Genomic DNA, 19122 nt, shown 5'->3' with positions numbered 1-19122 from the left:
CGTCTACCGTCACTGCCAAATGGGACCGTCTTGTTGCAGAGAAACAAGCTCAGGGCTCCCATTGATTTAACAATATGGAGAGTTAAAATTTTGATGTGCTTTATATTCGGTATTGTGGTGTATCTATATGAAATTTTGAAGGAAATTTTAAACGTTACCATAGCGACCAGAGTCCGAGCGCGGTAGGGCACTGGTCGAGAGGAGAAGAGTTTGAGAGTCTTAGCGGTCACACAAACATGCAAAGGCCTGATATGACTGGTCAAAGTAGCAACTTCATACCTCCCCAGCCACGTTCCAATTGTCAAGTGTTGACCGTAGTGATAAAAAGGTTGGGGACCTGAGGCATCAAGGAGGTGGAGAACATGACAGTTTTCTGCCTGTTTTTCATCTTTCTGTTTTCCTCATAATGATGGAAGTCTGTTGCTCGCGGAACTCAAAACACGCATTTCAGGGGTCCGGCCAGACATACGAAGAGATGGACTGCTTGAGGACGGCTTCAGAGTGAGGAGAGCTTCACTTCAGGCAGAAACCCCTCATTCCCCCTGCATTTCCCCCTCCTAGTCTGGTTCTGTCTCTAGTTGGTCCCCCTGGCTTAATTTGCCGGTTAATAGAGTCTTAAGGCAGTCAGCAGGAATTCATCAGCGAAACCTCTGAGATCTCATCGCTGCCACCCACTTTGGATCTGTCAGTCTGGCACCTTCTCACGGCACCTTCATACCTGCTGTTTTAATTCGCTTGATACCATCGGGAGCAATTATGTTAAGGCAGCATTTATCCGGGGCTGCAAATGAATCTGACCTACAGGAAGACAGGCTTGCCAGACCGTAAACAGCCAGCCGACAGAAGAACATTTAAAATGCCAGGATGCGTTTTAAGGACACTGAGGAGATCGTAAACACTGAATATGGACGAGAAATTTTCATGTTTCACATCTAAAACTCTCTGGTTTGGGCAGAAAAAAAGCAACGGAAATGAGTTCATTAAGATGGACAGATAACAGATGAATAAAAAAATATATATTTGCATACTTTCATTTCCCAGAAGGGATGAGAATATGTGTTCAGCATTTGCAAGTTTATAAGAGATGATGGCAAACTTAACAGCCAGATATCGAGCGGGAGAGAACAAGTGGAGGAGCAGAAGCTAATGAGAGGAAGATAACAAGCAGCGGGGATGGAGGAGGGCGCGAGCAGAGGGGGAAACACGGCTCCGAAATTACGGAGATTACACTTGAGAAGAGGAGAGGAAGCGTAAACACTTGGCAGAATCAGAAAGTGTTTTCACCTGGATGCAGCTACTGTATAACACAGATGTGAAGCCGTCGCTCCGCGTGTTCAGGAAGACGGTCTCATAAAAGTTGCGGTAGTTGGAGAAATTACTCTTCTTTCTCTCGAATAAGAACTGGATTGGACAGCTGCCCAGCTTTCACTTACGGGCAGAATCAATTCCAGCTAACGCCTCCGTGAGAACACCAACTCTCCGCATTAACCGACAGGTCATGTGGACCAAATCAGCACAACATGAGGTGAAACTCAAAACAACCATTTTAGGGGTTCGAGTTTGACCCCGGGTGATAATGGGTTGTAGGATGGTGAGAACTCGCTGACGGAAGTGTTCACTACCACAGACCATGACCAAACTGAACAATGTGGCTCAAAGACAAGTGAGCGACTATACTGTATAAGCACTTCTGTTTTCTTCTGCTTAGCGTTGGGGACACTTGAACTTCAGTATTGGGGACACCTGAACTGGTTAACAGTCCCTGGCAGGACAGCAGCAGACGGACAATCACTGCAGACAACTGAAAGTCACGAACAAAACGCTTCATTTTTCAGCAACCACTTCCCGGTAAGGAGTGAAACAACAACACAAGCCCCAGTGTATGAATAAAGAAACTGAAGCCTTACCAGCCGTGAGGAAAGTTTAGAGAGACACATGTGACTAAGCCATAGTCTTATAACTGCAAAGATCATTTCCCATTCCGTTAAGCCTCATTGACAAGCCAAACCATGTCTTTGTCAGCAATTCGTTCGCATACAGGTTCCAGAAGAAAGGAAAAACAAAACATTCGTAATAAGAGACGACAAGCTGGGTTGTAGCTAGAATAAGACAGGATCAGTTAAGCCAATTACCACCTTTGTCCGAGAAAAATATTCATTTTACAATGCATGTAAACACAAGGTCGGACTAAGGGAGAGGCAATGATCATGTCTAGGAGTGCAGATCAATCTGAGTGGATTTTCTTTATTGCCAGGTTCAACTTCTTTACGTAAAGCTCATCTTCTCTACTGTTCATCTCCATCTCCGCAAAGATCTGAAAGTCAGTCACTGTCACCCTTTGCTTTGCAGTGAGTGGCCAGACCCGCCACGAGAACTCATCATTCGACACTTATGTCCGCTCAACAGTCATCCAGACCACGCTCAAGTAAGCATGGCGACGGCAAGTCATAACAGACAGCTAAGGCTAAAGCTAATGCTAGCAGGAGCTCGCTCATGAGTATTGAAAGCAACCGCCAGTTTAGCTTGGCTTGAGAAGAGAGGCAGAAATACACGTTATTACAAACAGCTGCTCACAAACATAACCAACCGATCAGCAAACAAGTGACCCCAACAACTGCCCTGTCCATTTTTGGAAGTAGCTAGTGAATGTTTTGCTGTACTACTCTTACGAGCTAGTGTCCTGTAAGCTGCATTTCTAACGTCTGCCAGGGAGGATCTGCTTCCAACGGAGTTCATTTGTCTATCTATGTTTAAATAACTTGAAAATATATTTTGGTTGAACAGCTCCATCCAGTACGAAAAAAGACTATATTTTAACAAGGCAATACTATCACAAGCATTGTACTGTTCATTTTAGATTGATCAAATCCTTCCCTTCAGATGAACTACATCAAAATATACATACAAAAAAATGTACACATAAAATGTCGAATGACATGTAAATCTGTGTGAAAGTAAAAAATGTATGAAACAAACAAATATATAAATGAAATACACAGATTTCCTCCTGTCTGAAATGACGGTAGCTCGCTGCCTATGAATAAGGAGGAGACATAACTCCCTGGGTTATTTCAAGCTCTTGCCACAGTATAGGATGCTCACAGTCATTCCAATGGGCTCCACTGAAGAATCCTCAGACATGAATGAACAATTGAAAACATAAATAAATTAAAAAAAAAACTCATAAGCGGAGCCAGTGCTAGCATTGCCGAAAAGCTAGCATGAAAGAGACGTCCCAGCATTCGTACGAAGAGGCAGCCGAAGCTCCATGAAAGTTTCATTCCCGCAGCAACACAAAGCGAACCCTACAGTATGTTGTGTTATGCTCTTTCAGCAGCCCAGCTCAAGGTACCCGCAAATTCCCTCCTGGCTTCCCGCCAACTTCGTGCATCTTTACGCCGTCAACTGCAGTTTGAGTTTCCAAACCACATCTGCAAACCTTTCCTTCCAAAACAGAAATGAACGTGGTTTTCTGAACTATTCAGATAAACAAGCTCTGGTGTGGATATTGTCCAATTTCCTCAAGGACTTAAACAAGTATTCCGAGGCATATATTAGTATTAGAGTAATACATGCTGTACTGCACTGTTGTTTTTGGAATCAAAGCATATTCAAGACGCCACAGTCGCAGCTGGTGGTCCCTGCACACAGAGGCCGACAGAGATCCCTGGCAGTCTTGCACAAGGGCCAGTGTTTATTATGGAGCCGACGCGGTGATGCAGGCATGCGTGCGCTTCCGTCACAACAGAGTCCTCTTTGGTGGTTAACAGGGCATGTAAATGCACTGCCCCTCCATCAGAACTGGCCCTCAGGAGCAGAGCCACCACCAGCACCCGCACCAGAGCGCTGGAGACCTCAGCCACACCCCAGCATAATGCTGAGGTCTGTTCCTGCCACTGCAAGTTACGCTCCGCCGGGGACTAAGAAGTAACAAGCAGACAATTGCAGGACTTCAGATCCTCCTACAGTCACAGGCAAAAACAAACCGCCACTCAACTAACACAAGGTTTTGCATTTCTTTGTTGGACCAGGAAACTTCTGACTCAAAGAATCTCACAAGAACAAAAGAGTGGCTTCAGATATCTGTTGCTACAAGCGATGCCAAGTCAAGCAGAAAGTACCAGCAGCTGCGCACTTGTGCGGCCCTTCCTGGTGCCGCAGGTGACGCCTGGGGCAGCCAATATTTGGAAGAGCTGGGGGATTCACTGGACAAGAAAACCGGTCGCAACTTCATCAAGAAGGATGAAACTACATTTACAGTTTCCCCCCGAGAAGAGGAGGAGAAGTCACCAATGCATGAGTTCAGAGACACCTGCGTTAGTTCATCACACCATGTTAGATCACTTCTGATGGCCACTGACCACTGCAGCAGTGGCAGAGCAGCGACTGTCGACTGCATTTCAAACCCTTCATTCATATCAAAATATAGCCAAATAATGACAATAAAATGTATGCGTTGTCATCAGAAGTTATCCACCTCCATCATGCCCGTAATAAATCTAAACAACATCACATTACGAACTGAGAAGTTTGAGCTCCAACGCAGAATTAGTTGGTCGCGTTCAGATTGAAAGCGGAGGAGCGGCTCGATCCAGCCGCGGTCCATCTGCAGGCGCGGAGCCGTTTCCTCCGTCCTCCCCGCTCACAAAGCTTTTCGGCGACAGATCTGCCACTGACAGGGAGGGAAAACTCAAGCGTCGTGTGTCAACGATCGCATCGAGCAAAGCCAGCGCAGGCGTCACGCTCGACTGCGGGTTCAAACTTGCTGCTCCTCCTCAGACACCAGCGCGAATTAAGAGTCAATTCATCTGACTAGCAAACCGCGGCAGGTCGCTTTTCCCCGCTGAAGACTTGCAGCGAAGTGGAAGAAAAGACAGAGAAGTGACGTGCATCTTCCACGTCGCGATCCAACGCGACGGGATCCAGCTGCGCAGCGGCAGAGGAATCAAAGGAGCTTTAACAAACCTGATGCGGAGTTTTCTTCTCCAACGACGCCGCGATGATGTCCAGAGTTAGTGTGTTTTCAGTGTGTGGATCTCTCTCTCTTCCCCCCCCTTCTGCTCATACTGCTGATGTTCGCACTTCCTTCTCTTGTCTGCCGCCTGCTGGCTGATGTCAGCCGCCTGCAGGCGACTCGCAGGGCCAACTCGCCTCACTTCAAAGGGAATAGACAGTGGAAATACTGTAGCTCCTAGTGTAGGGCCTTCAGTTAAAAAATGTAGATTATTATGGAAAAAAAACTAATAAATTAAATCAGTTAAATGGCCAGCATAAATATCTTCAACACCGATATTCTGCCCCAAATAACCAGTCATTCAATGATAATACTTCAAAAAACAAATACATTTTTCATTCACCATCAAGCTATTTTTTTCTCCCCGAAACCCGTCTTGACAATGACGTTTTTTTCTCAATGATTGACTTGCTGACTTCCCAAAATCCCCTGGTTCTATATATGTGTGTGTTGTCATGATGTTACCGAGCTTTTTCTCCAGTAGCTCTGATTTCCTCCCACCGTCCAAACCCATACCAGACTGCAGCCCCCAGAACAAGAGGCAAAGCTGATATTTTGACCTTCACATTAGCTCAAACGCCATGTCGCTGCAATGTTCCTCTCATGAAAACAGCGGCAGATTCAGCAGGTGTGTGAGCTGCTTGCTAAAAAGCCTCTCATCTGGCTGTGATTTGTGACACACTGACAAGGCACGCGCTTGTTTTGGGAGATGTTTTGGCTCCAGTACGTGGTCGCTGAAAAGCAGAGAGATGCGCTGTGAATGGAAAAAATGACTGTGGAAACTTCGAGTGGATCGTTGACAAGATTATAGGAGACTTATGTTTCCTCCTGATGCTCTGGTTTGTGCATTAAGTTGTTGTGGTGTTTATGTTCTCTTCACCAGGGGAGGGTGATTTCACCGTCCGATGGGGCCACGTTATATACTGGAGCTGCTGTCAGGGACCATAAAAACAGTTTTACCTTCGATTATGCAACATGCAGTTTAAAAAACAGAACAAAAAAACATTAAAAAATTAAATAATTTTCTAGTAATTTTGGAATTAGTAATACAATACAAAACATTTCATGAAAAATATTTTTTTAACTACAATTTTAATTGGGTTTTTTTATGTCGAGAACACTGACCTTTGTGACCCCATGTAGCTACCTTCAAGATTCACTTGAATCATTTTCTTGTAGATTGAAAATGTGTCGACGGAAAAGCACTGACTTCAACAACTCAGGAGATGAAAAACAAGAACAAAGATTTCAATAATTCAGGATTATTGAATGTGACCTAGCGCGCGCGCACACACACACACACACACACATTGATTCTGACCTTCTACAGTTGCACAGTGGCCTTGAAATAACACACTGCTCCAGTTTCAGATTTTGCTTCAGAGGACAGAGTGACTGTTATCAAAAAACACTGCAGTGCAGCGCCACAGGCCTCTTTTTAATTTCTCTAATGATTCCAACTGTTTACTGATATTAAATCAACACCAGCGAATATGAGTGAGCGAATATGAGTCGCTCAGTTTCCCAGGAGGACGGATTTGAGGAATTCTTCCAGCTGCCTGGGCTCCGTCTTAGCAGAGACAATAAGGATGAGTTAGTCGCTAATAGCCTTCCACACACACGCACACACTCATCTGACTTCAGCTTACACCAAACAATTCATTGCAAAACATTTGGGAAGCTGTGGGTTAAATCCCAGGGCACATGAAGTAAAAATGAATGTGTCTTGCTTTTCTCTTTTAAGCGTTTAAGTATGAGATAGTACACTGTATTTGGCATGTTAGTGAAAGGCAATTCATTCCCTGTTGGAAAACCAGCTTACCTGAAAAACACACACACACACACACACACACACACACACACACACACACACACACAAAAAACATCCAAGTTTACTGCCACCATATGTCAGGGTCAGAGTCAAAACAAAACGCGTCCCAAAATGAGATTCGATTAGATGTTTATTTTGGGGAAATTCAACATCAACAAACAAAGAACAGAAACTCCCAACTCCAGCCCACTTAAGGCCCCACGGTCCACCTCGCTTCTCCCACTGAGGCCCACCTGGGCGCTCTCACCTGCAGAGTGCCAGGTTTTCAAATCCTCAAAAAAGCCTTTTTTTGTTGCTCCTAGCCAGAGTGAGTAAAGAGCAAAAGAGTAGCAAGACTCCAACATAATACAGTTTCAGACCAATGACAACATTACGATTTACAACGTATTTCCTGCAGACAAGTTTGGTGAATTCCTGTTCTGACCCATGGGGGTCTCCTTCCTTAGTTTAGGTCAGCACCTACCTGTTCTGCAGGACACACGGTCATGATGATATTGTTAGAGCTGCACGTGAGAAAGTTACAAGCTAACATTAAGCTAACTTTACTTTCTTTAATTAGTGATAGGCTGTTGAGGCTTCATGAAACTGGGTCCTTATTTTCAGAGTCCACTAGATGGCGCTCTAATATCTTTGGCTTCAAACTTCCACTTTTACTACCAACTGAGAGCAGAAAAAGACGACACTGCTTCATGAAGCCTCACTTGCACACCGCTACAAGTAACATCCGACTTACGACCTGCTCGACTTACGTCCATTTGTACTTACGACCACGTATTTAGACATTTTTATTCAATGTCTGGCACCGCAGCATGTAACAGCCCAGCATCGCGTACGACAGTTACGGCTGTAAACAGCTTGGTATATAATATTCAATAGAAAAAGTTGCTTAAAAACACAACACATTGACATTGTGTATCCTATACCATTTTGAATGGCATTCAACTGGTTGGTCGGAACCGATCCCGGTCGTAAGTCGGATGTTACTTGTACTTACTCTCCTCACATCGCAGCGTTCTTCAACCGAACACCCTCCAACTGGACAGACACAAATTTGCTGGTTACATTCCTGACAGTAGCTACGCAGCTCTAAGTTTCCCGCTTATTTGCAGCTGGATAGAATGATCGGAATCACAAAGACTGTGACTGAACCACTGGCAAAGAATGTCCCAGCAAAAAACAAGAATTGGAAACATGAGGAAACAATATGAATAATAAAGGGAAGCGGAGCGCTGTAAAGGAAGTGGAAGGGAACTTGTCAGATGTCACACATTCAGATGCAGCTCTGATGTTACGTCACCGTTCCTTGTCCACGCCAAACTCCTTTGACCAATTCTGGCTCTGACAGTAGTGACACAGTGAGGTCAAGAAGAGTGAATCAAAGAGCTGATAGAACTTGTAATCCTCTTATCCGAGTGCGCAAAGAGGCAGTGGAGTGGTTTTAGCAGCCCATTTGGCTTTTCACCACCACCAGATGTAATTGAACGCCGAGTCGTTGTGTAGACCGTTGCGTCTCTGTGTCCAATAAAAAGCCCTCTCTCATTTCTGGACGGTTCTCTCCCATCCACTTCCCCGAAGGTCACTGCCTTCCTTTCAGCATGACACTTTTGCAAATGTTTTACTTTTCATTTTGGAAGTTAGAGGTGGAAGTCCTTTGATGTTATCCATCACATTGTTTAACACACTGCACCTGGAATTGGTGGACTGAAAAATGTTCCGGTGAAACACAGTTATTTAGGGTCAAGCTATTTGGGTCCAATTCTTTTCCCCATTAGTAACCTACAAAAAAAAAAAAAAAAAACGGTCCTCAAAGGGTTGGGGTGGTGCAGGTTTTCGATCGTCTGCAGCAAACTGAGAAGCAACTGACTGCAGAGTTCAGACATCTGATTTTAACTGTGGGTGATTGACTGGTCGGACCTGTCAAGCACAAAACCTGCAACAGCCTCAGCCCTCTGAGGACCGGTTAGAACTGAGCTGAAATGTTGCCAGGTCAAAGGTTAGTTTCAGTTGTTCAAAGTCTTCTCTCCATGCATAACTATACGCCTTTGTATTGAATATTTACCACCACCATCACCATCAAACGATCACATGACCTCCTTGGCGGAATTGAAGTATTTCTATGTAGCATTTGAATTCAATAAGAAGACATGACTTACTGTCTATTCCTCGATTTGTGCCAGAAATATCCTAATAAGTGGCTCAGGTGTACATGAATTAAAGATCATATTTGATAAACAACTTACTTGAGCCCATTTCCGAATGATTCTAGTGCAACTTTGGTAAATACTTTGCATTTTCCTCACAAACACTTTGTAGTGTCGCCAGTCGTCCGGCCTAGAGATCACACCACGCTTTAAGCCAGCACAGAGACCAGAATCCAACATGAAAAAGACGTCAGAATTGTTCAACCTAGTCTGTGATCTAACTACTGCGAGTAAGTTTCAGCTGTGTTCTGTCTCCTCCACCGTCTTCTCTCTATCTGACTTCTGTGGCTGTGACTGTCTGGACTTGGCGGCCGCTCTGACTGATAACCTGAAATAAATCAGCTTCATTCAAACACTCTGTTCCGCACAGACTTTTCTTTTCTCTGGCTGAGCCGCTCAATGAATCTCCCAGATGAGTCGGTCGCAGAGGCGTCTTGGAGGGAGGCGGTGCCACGTAGAGAGAATCCGGTTCCTAGGAGCTGCTTTATTGAAGCACTCCGTCTTCCTGGACGAGACACGGGTCAGACAAGCCGCCCGAGCCAGACGTGTCATGCAACTCACAGCAGACACAGAGCACCTTTCACCAGGGGACATGACAATCACAAGCCTTTTCAGTGTCACCGAGTCAACAAAGTAGTGTTTTTGTGGAATTCAATATTCAGTCCTTACTCAGTTGAACTGTCAGCATTTCCTGTTTCCATGAAGACATTTTGACTGAAATAGAGGTACAGTTGGCTCCTCCCAGTTAGAAACAATGCTTTTCATTTGGAAATCTTTCCCATGTCTATTAGTATCCAAGGGTCTTGCTCACAAGTGAGGGAAGCAGAGCATAGGTCAAGCCATAGCGCACAACCCGGACGAACCAGAAAGATTAGAAAGTCTCCTTATTCACCTTGGTGTTCCCATAAGGTTTCTGTGGAGGGGCTTCCTAGCAGAAAAAGAAGATTTCTAGAACAATTTCATGAGCATGTGTGTGCTTGACTTGAGTTATGAGTGCGTTTGTGCAGCAGCGTGGAAGTACCTGACACGTCCCCCAGAGTGACCTAACTGTTTTGCTGCTTCTAACACGGCCCAGATGGAGATTGCAGCAAGTGAAAGCACTTTTTGTTTTTGCCATGAAAACATTCCATCCACCAGATAACGCCAGGGGAACAAAGACGGACAAAGGTCCATGTTTTTGCGACCACAGTGGCGTTTTTTTAATTCTCAGGATGAGGAAAACATTCACTTACATTCCTTCCCGTTGAGTGGCGGAGCATGTTCCGACCTCAAGCCATTCTAGATATTTATGAACAGTCACGAGGATTCCAACATTCTGGCTCGTGTGCCAGCTGCACCGACTCGCTCTACAATCACAGCAGAAAATGGCGGGAATACAAACACGCAGACATGACATATCAATGCCTCCATGCAGGCGACGCTCTAACGGATACATGCAGCAAGGCACTCGTCCTTGCCTCGGACTAAATGCTGGATGTAACCCAGCAGAGAGGAGACTTGGGTGCACACACGGGCTTCGCTTCCCTGTCCTTCATTTAAGCTCCTACATCTGCAGTCATCAGTCTGAGTCTGAAGAGTCACTCGATTTGGAAGACTTGTGCTTGCGCTTCCTCTTTCTCTTCTTCTTGTCCTTCTTCTTCTTCTCTTTCTTCTTCCTCTTCTTGCTGCGGCGGTGGTGGTGGTCGGATGACGAAGAGGAGCTGTCTGAATCGGAGGAGGACGATGAAGAAGTGGTGTCCTGGAGCAACTGCTGCAACTGCTGGATCCTGCGAAGAGGAAGTTGAGGAGAAGAAGAGGAGGAATTAACCACCAGGAGACAAACAATGCTGAGTCAGGACGCTGCTGCTGCTGCATCGCTCCCGCACCGGCCAACTTTGGCTGGATTAGTGAGTTTGCACTCTGACAACTGGCATCGCAATTCATCAGAGGGTTCCTGAACATCCGCCCAAAGTGCAGCGACGGAGGATTTTAAGGTCGTTTCCACACCTGCTTGGCGCTCGCGGCTGGGGCAGCTGCAGTCATTAGTGCGGGAGGAAACGTAGTTAGTCAGTGAAGAAGTGCTCCTCTATCCAGTGATGTAACACAGACCTGCACATGACCTCTGGAGGGGCCGCGGCGGTGCGAGAGCTTTCTCACATCACTGAGGGTAAACTGCAGATTCAATCAAGTCGCTACAGCACAAAGCAGCTACTAAGCGACGCAACAACACAGTTAAACCATCACTAAACAAACAGTGAAGTCCCAGAGATGGATAGATTTACATCATTAATCCCTGCCGTAAAACTTATCAGCCGACGGTGGCATTTCCCAGGCCAGACTCTGGACCATGTCTCGTTTCCAAGAGGACGGAGAATGTGAACCGCAGCAATGTGTCAGCAGCAACATAAGGGGCGACGGTTGACAAGAATGTACAAATGTCTAAAATGTGTAAACATATCTGTGTGAGGGCGACACAATCACACCAGGTAAGCAAATCACTGTAAGTCAATGCTAACACGTGCGTGCTGAACAAGCTAGTGTTGGCTAAATATATATATATATATATATATATATATATATATATGTGTGTGTGTGCGTGTGTGTGTGTTTATAGATATTTATAGATTTTGTTTAGAGATTTTTTTTTCGTCTATCTGCCCCGTTTTAACTTTGTGTATGTATTGTCTTTAATGTCTGTTTTATCCTGATTTTACTGCCGTACAGCACTTAGTGACAATCTTAAGTGCTTTATAAATAAACTTGGTATGGTAGAGAGAAGAAGACGCAGTATAATCGACACATCACTCACATTCACCGTTAGTAATGGTGTAATAAGGAGCTAAGCGACAATTATCTCCACTGAACAAAAGTGGTTTATCCATGTATGTTTACGCAAAAAACAAAAAAAAAAAATTGATCTGCAAATGGCCATGTAGCGTGAGTTGACTGAACAGATGAATTGCAAGATATCGATAATTTAAAAAAGTATTAAATTACTTGAATCAAGTTAAAATACTTATTACAAAAAAATAAAAACAACATAACTTTATAACAGAAGTAATATTATGTTTCAACGACATGGGTTAGTCAGCGATTTGTAAGTGGGCACCGTAACTTAAAAAGTTATAAAGTTATCTTCTTGGCGAATTTTTTAAATTTCATTTTTGGGCTGATTGGAGGTTTGTTTGGATTTATGAACTATCTCAAGATTCATAACACACAATACACAACAAAATCACAGAAATAAATAAGCAACACAATGTATTCAATTTACGAATGTTCCATGTGTGTTGATGGAGCTATTGAACGCTACTGCCACCTGCGGTCTGATTGATCACACGTGTTCCACATATACTGTATGACGTAGACAAAATGTATGCAGGGCAATAATATTCACACCACAGTTAGGAGGAAAATGAGTGGCTTGGCGGAGGCATGCACTGTCAAAGCGCCTTTCTTGTTTCTTGAAAAAAAAAGCTTGTTTAGTTTAACCTCTGCTGCAACAAACCACAGTATAATTCCTCACACTGAGCCTTTTAAATAATGCTACCAGCCACATCTCCGTCGAGCAAAATGAATATCAAAAGACAAAAAAAATTCAGCGAGTACCTCTCCACTTGAACAAATAACTGTAATTACAGACCTCAACTACCTCAGAAGATAGTTGCTGCTGGACACTCTACTCAGTAAGATCTGAATGTTGAATGCCAATGAGACCAGTGTGAAGAGCAGTGATGGAATACTGAGAGTCAACCTTGAGGTGTTTCACAGTGTCTGGCAACCTTCCGTTTCCTATCCAGAGGTCTGAATTATCTAAGAGGAGTTTGGGGACAATCCAGTCACTGCTATGACATCCACACACTGAGAAACGTTTGGGAAAAACAAATTCAGTCAGACACATAGCACGGCAGCGGCAGTGACTGAAGCTGGAGGATTGAAGAATCTCAAGAAATAAGTGAGATATAAAGTGATCTGGACTGCAGGAAAGAAGCTATTGAGGAAAGAAAAATTGAGGTAAAAAAAAGATGGAAGGAACACAAGCACATACAGACGCACTTAGAAAGAAAGAAAACAGAGCGGGATAGATAATTCTCTTCAGATTTTGAGAATGAATCCAGCGTACACACAATAACACTCCCAATGTGTCACATTATATCTGTTGGTCATTGTTATATATTCAGAAGAAATTGTGAGAAATGTTAAGCTGCATACATGTAGTTGGTTAAAATAATTTTATTGGCTGCAATTCACATCCATAACATCCCCATTATTTGAGTAGTTTTACCTTTAGTGCAGCAACAAAAGTCAAAATATCTCATACATTATTAATGAACACCGTGACCTGGTATGCAAACCTAACCCAAGGAACTGTTCCCGGCTGCTTTATAAAGATACCACAGTTCATAAGATGCACAGCTGAGATTCCATCACAGTGCTGCAAAAGGTTGCACAGGCCCCTCAGCAACATTTTCATTATGCATGTAAGTGACACTCAAGGGTGCGTGCTGCTGCTGCTGTGCCCCTTCACCAGGGTTCAGAAGTGAGAACCAGCCCTGCTGCTGGTGTCAAACATTATCTGTTCCCACCAGCCACAATGTTTCAGGTTGCCTCAACCTGTTTACCCCCTCCAAGGGGAAAAAAACAAACCCTGAAGATTATCTGAAACAACAGCACACAGGCAGGAGAAAGAGAAGAGTGTTACCTGGTTTCTTTTTCGTTCCTTTTGTTCTCCCGAATAACATCGTACATGGGGTCTTCATGAGCCTGAAAGAATTAGGACAGAAACTCGGTCAAGTGTGAGAGCAGAACAGCATTTTTCAGATGAATATTCCAAAAAAAAAGACAACCACATCTTGCGACACACACATTTTGCTGACATGTTCTGTTGTCTCAGCAACAATGAGATGGAAAAATGTGATACAGTAGCACTTATGGTAATCATTGCAGAGGATTTCTGAAAGAGCAGGACGGCCTCTCGGCACGAAGACTCTGGAGCAGCAAATGAGCATGTGTTGCCAACTTCAGACTAACCAGTTCACATTCCAGAAACACAGAGATGATCAGAGTGGCATGAAAAGGAAACCACTGAGAGAAAAAGAAAAAAAAAAAAACACACCAGCCTCATGATGAGGCCCGTAAATGTGATGAAGTGTAACAGGTCAGCATTTATGTTTACCTACATTTATATTTACCTACGGAAATTTGAAAATGCTGGATAGGGTCCCTGTATCGGTGTCAAACCGTTAGTAGGACAAGTCAAAAGAAATGGCCTTCTGTGTTGTGAGTCAGCAGTGAAGGACAGTTTAAATATTTTGAAGACAAAAATAGACAAGTATAAGTGACGATAAAAGGCATAGTTATAAAAAAAATAAATATAGAAATACATAACTAAATGTATAAATTAAATAAATCAATATGTAAATAAATGTAAAAAAATGATTTCAGATTTTATTTTGTCAAAGAAGGGTGCTATTTCTGTGTATACTGTATATATTATTATTATACATTTATAAGTCAGTCTGACAGCGAGTCTGAAGCAGGTTAGACGAAAGCAACAAACCAAAGCAATCGATGCCGATCTCTGAGGCGTCGTGCCTGCTCCCGACACTGTATGAAGTCAGTGGGTGCTGCGTGCATCCAGAAAACAGACCTCAAGACAAAAATGTCGACAAAAATAAAAGTGGAAAAAAAAAAAATAAATAAAAATCGTAGAAATACATGAAGAAATGTTGGAATAATAAAATGCATGCAAAATTAAATGTATAAATAAATAAATAAAAGTAAAAAAAGTAGGAATGTGTAAAACGTGTTAACATTGCTGTTTTTTTTTTCTTTGACAAAAATAGTCATTTTTTAATTTAGTAAACATTTAGTTATGTATTTATACATCTACTTAAAATCATGCAATTTACCATCCTTCACGGATAAGGCATAAATAATTTGCTTTTTTTTTTTAAATCAAAGAACACCATTTACAGACTTCAATATATTTTAAAAATTGTCCGGTCTGCGTTCAAAATGTTGCCCCCTTGCCTGATTTAGTTTGACAGCCCTGCTCCGCGTAAAGCATTATGATGCGAAGGTTGTTTCACTGCTTATGTGAGGTCCCTCTCCGAGCTTCACCTTACAGAAGCGCTTCCATTCTAGCAGTTTGATGAATTCCATGAATCATTACGAGCCCATTTCCTTAATCACACATCATTATCGTTTGCATAAATAGCTACACAAGAAAACTTGGCTCAGAGCAGAAGAACTCACCACTCTGAACTGCTCCAGTTTCTGGTTGCCTTTTGTAAAGAAAGGACACTCTCGATCTCCAGTGCGATGACCGTAACGCTTGCACCGCCAACCTGCATCAAGGGTCCAGACGTCACAGATCAGAGGTGATGCTCAAGGCGGAAACACAACTGAACTGCGACACAACTCACGTTCACACTTGACAATTGTTCACCAAGACAGGTTCTATTAAAACGCTTCACTTTCGTCCAAGAGATATAATCTATGCTTTATTGTATTGAGGTCAGGTCCAAGCTTCGGTGATATGGGAGGAAACAATTATCAGGTTAAAACAATATGACTTACAAAAAATGAATTGTCATTCTATACATGCTTGACACACAACAGTCTGTCAAGAAAGCCCAGTTGTTTTCTGATGAAACTTAGCTGGAGCAGTTACTAACTGGTCACTTCTGTTCTCTGCATTACCAGAGATTGTCTCCAACATTATTTGTTTATGTTTAAATATAACATGATAGTTAACTAAGCGCAGAGATGAGCAATTCAATGTTTCATGTCTCTTGTAGAACCCTGTCGTGTTCGTAGCCTGACAGACTGCGCTGCAAGTTTTATTTTGGGGTTAAATTCCGCTGTCCAAGTGCCGTTCCCAATGTACCTGATGCCTCTTAGCAGTTTACTATAACTTTTCGACCCATCTGAACACATTTCCTGGAGGAAATATTAGAAACAGTTATCATCAATTATCATTAACTCATATAATATTCTTCAAATTATTATACCAACTCTCAATCAGTCCATTTCCCAGCGTGATAAAAAAACAAACAAACAAAAAAAAACAATTCTGTCTCCAAAAAAAACGGTCATTTATCTTTGGTATGATTGATGATTTCACAAATTCCTAACTGATCCAGGATAATAGTGTTAGTGCTGCCTGTGAGACAGTCTGGCTGCCATCACTGAGCCCCATTTGTGGATGCAGCAGAGGACGACATCCACAATACCAGAGCAAATGTCAAATATCCAACTAACTTCACAGCCGTCTTTTGCTGACGCGAGCACTGAAGGAAACCCTATATGTGTTGAACCATATGAACCAACTAAGACAAGCACGTTGGAAAACTTACAAGGACCCTGGACCTAACAAAACCCAACACTGATCCAAAGACTCATGTTATTATTGAGAATCTCTTGTATTAAAAACATGTTTAAAACTATGATCGTGAAAAAAGTCCTCCAGACTCTTCGCAACTGTCACGCTCTGGGGTCAGCTGCCAAACAGCGTGGAGCTGGAGAGCAACGCACCGCCATGGTCATATTCATGTATGCAATTCCTTAGCTGTGACTGACGCGTGCGTAAGCTCCCATCCCTAGTGTGACCTCTGTGATCTATTCAGTGACACTTAGTCATACATCTCCCCCATAATGGTGGCTGATCAAATCATCAACAAGTTCCAGAGCATCAACATGTTCACTCAATGAAAAATAAACACGTTACTGTAGCGTGTGGGTGAGTGGGTTGATAGCATAAATGGACTGAATAAAACGAGAGGGCTTCAACTATGGATTGCTATGAACCAGTTGGACTTTATTCATTTATCAACAATGGATACAGTACAAGCGTCCAATTGATGTCACTTCAATTGCTTGACAAGATTTGGCAAAGGTTAATGCTATCACCCCAAATATGGCATGACGATATCTCTTCAGGTATATGGTGCCTCGGTTTTCAAACGTCTCAGAATTCGAACAAAAATTTCTGGATTTTTTTGACCCATGACGCGCTTTGTTATTATATAGCGCTGGGACAGGGATGAGGCGAGTCTGGGACAGAGCGTGACTTGGTTTATGACTTTGTCACAGCCAAACTGCACAGAAGCGCACATTCAGAGCTGGACACGCACCGGGCACCTCTTCACTTCTGGAGAGACGTCACTCACTCGGCAACCCCTCCCACATGCAGCGGCCACACACATAGAGGAACAGCGCACCTGCAGCAGACACTCTACATTCACTCCTACAAAAGACTATTTTAAGGCTTGGAACGTATTATTTCTTTTTCCATTCATTGTAATGGGAAAAATCGATTCAGATTTCGAACAATTCGCTTCTCGAACGTCTGCCTGGAACGGATTGTGGTCGAGAACCGAGGTACCACTGTATCTGGCTGTAGACGCCATTTTCTGCATCTTAAGTCACACTGTGACATGTGACAATAATTTGGAGGAAAATAAATGACATTTAAAAGTAAAACATAAGAGTGACGGTGAAAGAAGAAAACACTTGGACGGCCAAGAGTCAACACAAAATGCATCAGACACTAGTCTCTTTTTCTTGTACCGACCAGATTGTCTCACTACAAGATTGTCTCACTACAACTCCACTATAGTCTACCACTATATGTCTAATCTTCTTCTGAAAATATAACCTAAACTATACATAAACTATAATAATTCTATTATGCTGTCATGACAAACAAGTTTCCAAAGGTTTTGCTGTCGGCATTTTTGCCGTCCGGACGACTTACACTGCATCACCTTGACCTCCTTTCCCAGCGGCATCCACAGGCCCTTGGTGGGGGCGTGAGCCAGGAAGCTCCGAGCTTCCTCGTTCCCAGGTTCTGCAGGAATACAGTCCTCCGGCTTCTCCTCATACTCCTGCAAGTGCCAAGTCGTTTTAATGCTCAACAAATGAATGTGCTTCAGCGGAGTCACATAGATTCAGGCTTACCTTTATGAGTCCGGGTGGAGGTTTCTCGTAGCTGAATAAAAGCAGAGCATCTTAGTTAGAGATATTAACTATTATTTACATTCACTTTCAAATTGCTTTAGAGTTTAGCTTGTTTCCACTTGGTTCTGTAAAGCAGAAGCACAGTACTCACAAGGTTTCGACGTGTTTGAGCTTTTGGACTTCTTGGCTGAGCCTTTTCGACTGTGTTTTGAGCTTCTCCAACTCCTGTGCGGTGATCTTCTGCTTCTTGTGTTCTCGCCGGTCCTCCTTTTCTCTCCTTCGCTTCTTGTCTGACATTTTACCAACGACCGAGTCAGCGGTGCCCCTCTTTACGGCGAAATAGAGGGTCGGCCACTTAAATCGCGCAGTCTTATAACGGGGAGAAAGTGGGAGCTACGTGTTAGCTAAATGCTAACGACACACGGGGTGAAGCATGTACTTCCGGTTGGCCTATTCATGAAAGTCTGGCGCCTCCTGCAGAGAAGTAACGGTATCACATGAATGGCGCAGACTCGTTTTATATGTCGGTAAGACTCACTGTTGTGCGAAATTTGACGGTGAAAATGGTTCATATGAATAGTATCAGCCAGTTAAAATCCATCTGTTTAACATCTAACTGCTTTTTATTTGATACGAAAGACTCCATAGTACCGGATTACTACAAATCAAGACACGCAGAATATAGGTGTCTTTGTTTAAAAGACAAAACTAGACAAGACGGAGAAAAAAGTGTTACAAGTTTCAAGATTATTAATGGTTAAAGTTTGTCTTCATGGCATGGGTTACACCAAACAACAGGTGGTCAGTCGAGTGCAAAATTAGATGAGAATCAATCGTTTCTAAAACCAAGAACTTGTTTGACTTTGGTGGTCGTGTTGTGTTCTGTACTTCACAGATTGATGTTTGCGAGACGTCGCATAACAGCATGCATGAGATCAATAGAATGATAAAGAGGCCAGAGACTGACACACTTCAACTGGTTGAAGATGATTTTTGTTCATTAATTAACTTTAATTCAGTGAGCAATGTGTGTAAATAACTGGCCTCAAAATTCATAGGATGTTTTGACCCTTGAATAATATGGAGGTCATTTGTTCTTCTGAACTTTATTCATGCCAGTCTTTTCTGGCATG

The 19122-nt window shown here is 43.1% G+C and overlaps 2 protein-coding genes across 7 annotated transcripts in view; both read right to left on the bottom strand.

Moving 5' to 3' along the window:
- The window catches only part of elmo1 (engulfment and cell motility 1 (ced-12 homolog, C. elegans)), an 89372-nt gene extending 84290 nt beyond the window's left edge, over positions 1-5082 (bottom strand). For 4 of the 6 annotated variants that reach the window (XM_053864046.1, XM_053864051.1, XM_053864050.1 and 1 more), the window contains exon 1: positions 4966-5082. The gene's annotated coding sequence lies outside the window, so the exon portion shown is untranslated. Of the gene's footprint in view, positions 1-4522; positions 4542-4965 lie in introns of those variants that run through there. The other 2 variants (XM_053864049.1, XM_053864047.1) reach the window with 2 other exon arrangements.
- A 5148-nt stretch (positions 5083-10230) lies between these two features.
- rp9 (RP9 pre-mRNA splicing factor) lies at positions 10231-18433 on the bottom strand. The gene is made up of 6 exons (XM_053862556.1): positions 18141-18433; positions 17990-18020; positions 17787-17916; positions 15284-15375; positions 13728-13789; positions 10231-10812 (listed from the first exon to the last, which is right to left on the bottom strand). Exons 1-6 carry the CDS (start codon positions 18284-18286, stop codon positions 10605-10607), a joined length of 669 nt encoding a protein of 222 aa, XP_053718531.1. The 5' UTR covers positions 18287-18433; the 3' UTR covers positions 10231-10604.
- Between the last annotated feature and the right edge of the window lie 689 nt (positions 18434-19122).

This window comes from Synchiropus splendidus, chromosome 4 (assembly GCF_027744825.2).
Source record: "Synchiropus splendidus isolate RoL2022-P1 chromosome 4, RoL_Sspl_1.0, whole genome shotgun sequence".
In the NCBI taxonomy this organism is placed as follows: domain Eukaryota; kingdom Metazoa; phylum Chordata; class Actinopteri; order Syngnathiformes; family Callionymidae; genus Synchiropus; species Synchiropus splendidus.
This window is presented reverse-complemented; position numbering and strand designations above follow the sequence as displayed.

Excerpts from the sequence above, each read along its gene's own strand:
- rp9 (XM_053862556.1), bottom strand. The coding sequence starts at position 18,286 with ATGTCAGACAAGAAGCGAAGGAGAGAAAAGGAGGACCGGCGAGAACAC. Across the intron at positions 15,376-17,786 it reads GGAGGTCAAGGTGATGCAGT|GTTGGCGGTGCAAGCGTTAC; the intron begins GTAAGTCGTCCG and ends CCCTTGATGCAG. Across the intron at positions 10,813-13,727 it reads AGGAACGAAAAAGAAACCAG|GATCCAGCAGTTGCAGCAGT; the intron begins GTAACACTCTTC and ends TCCTCTTCGCAG.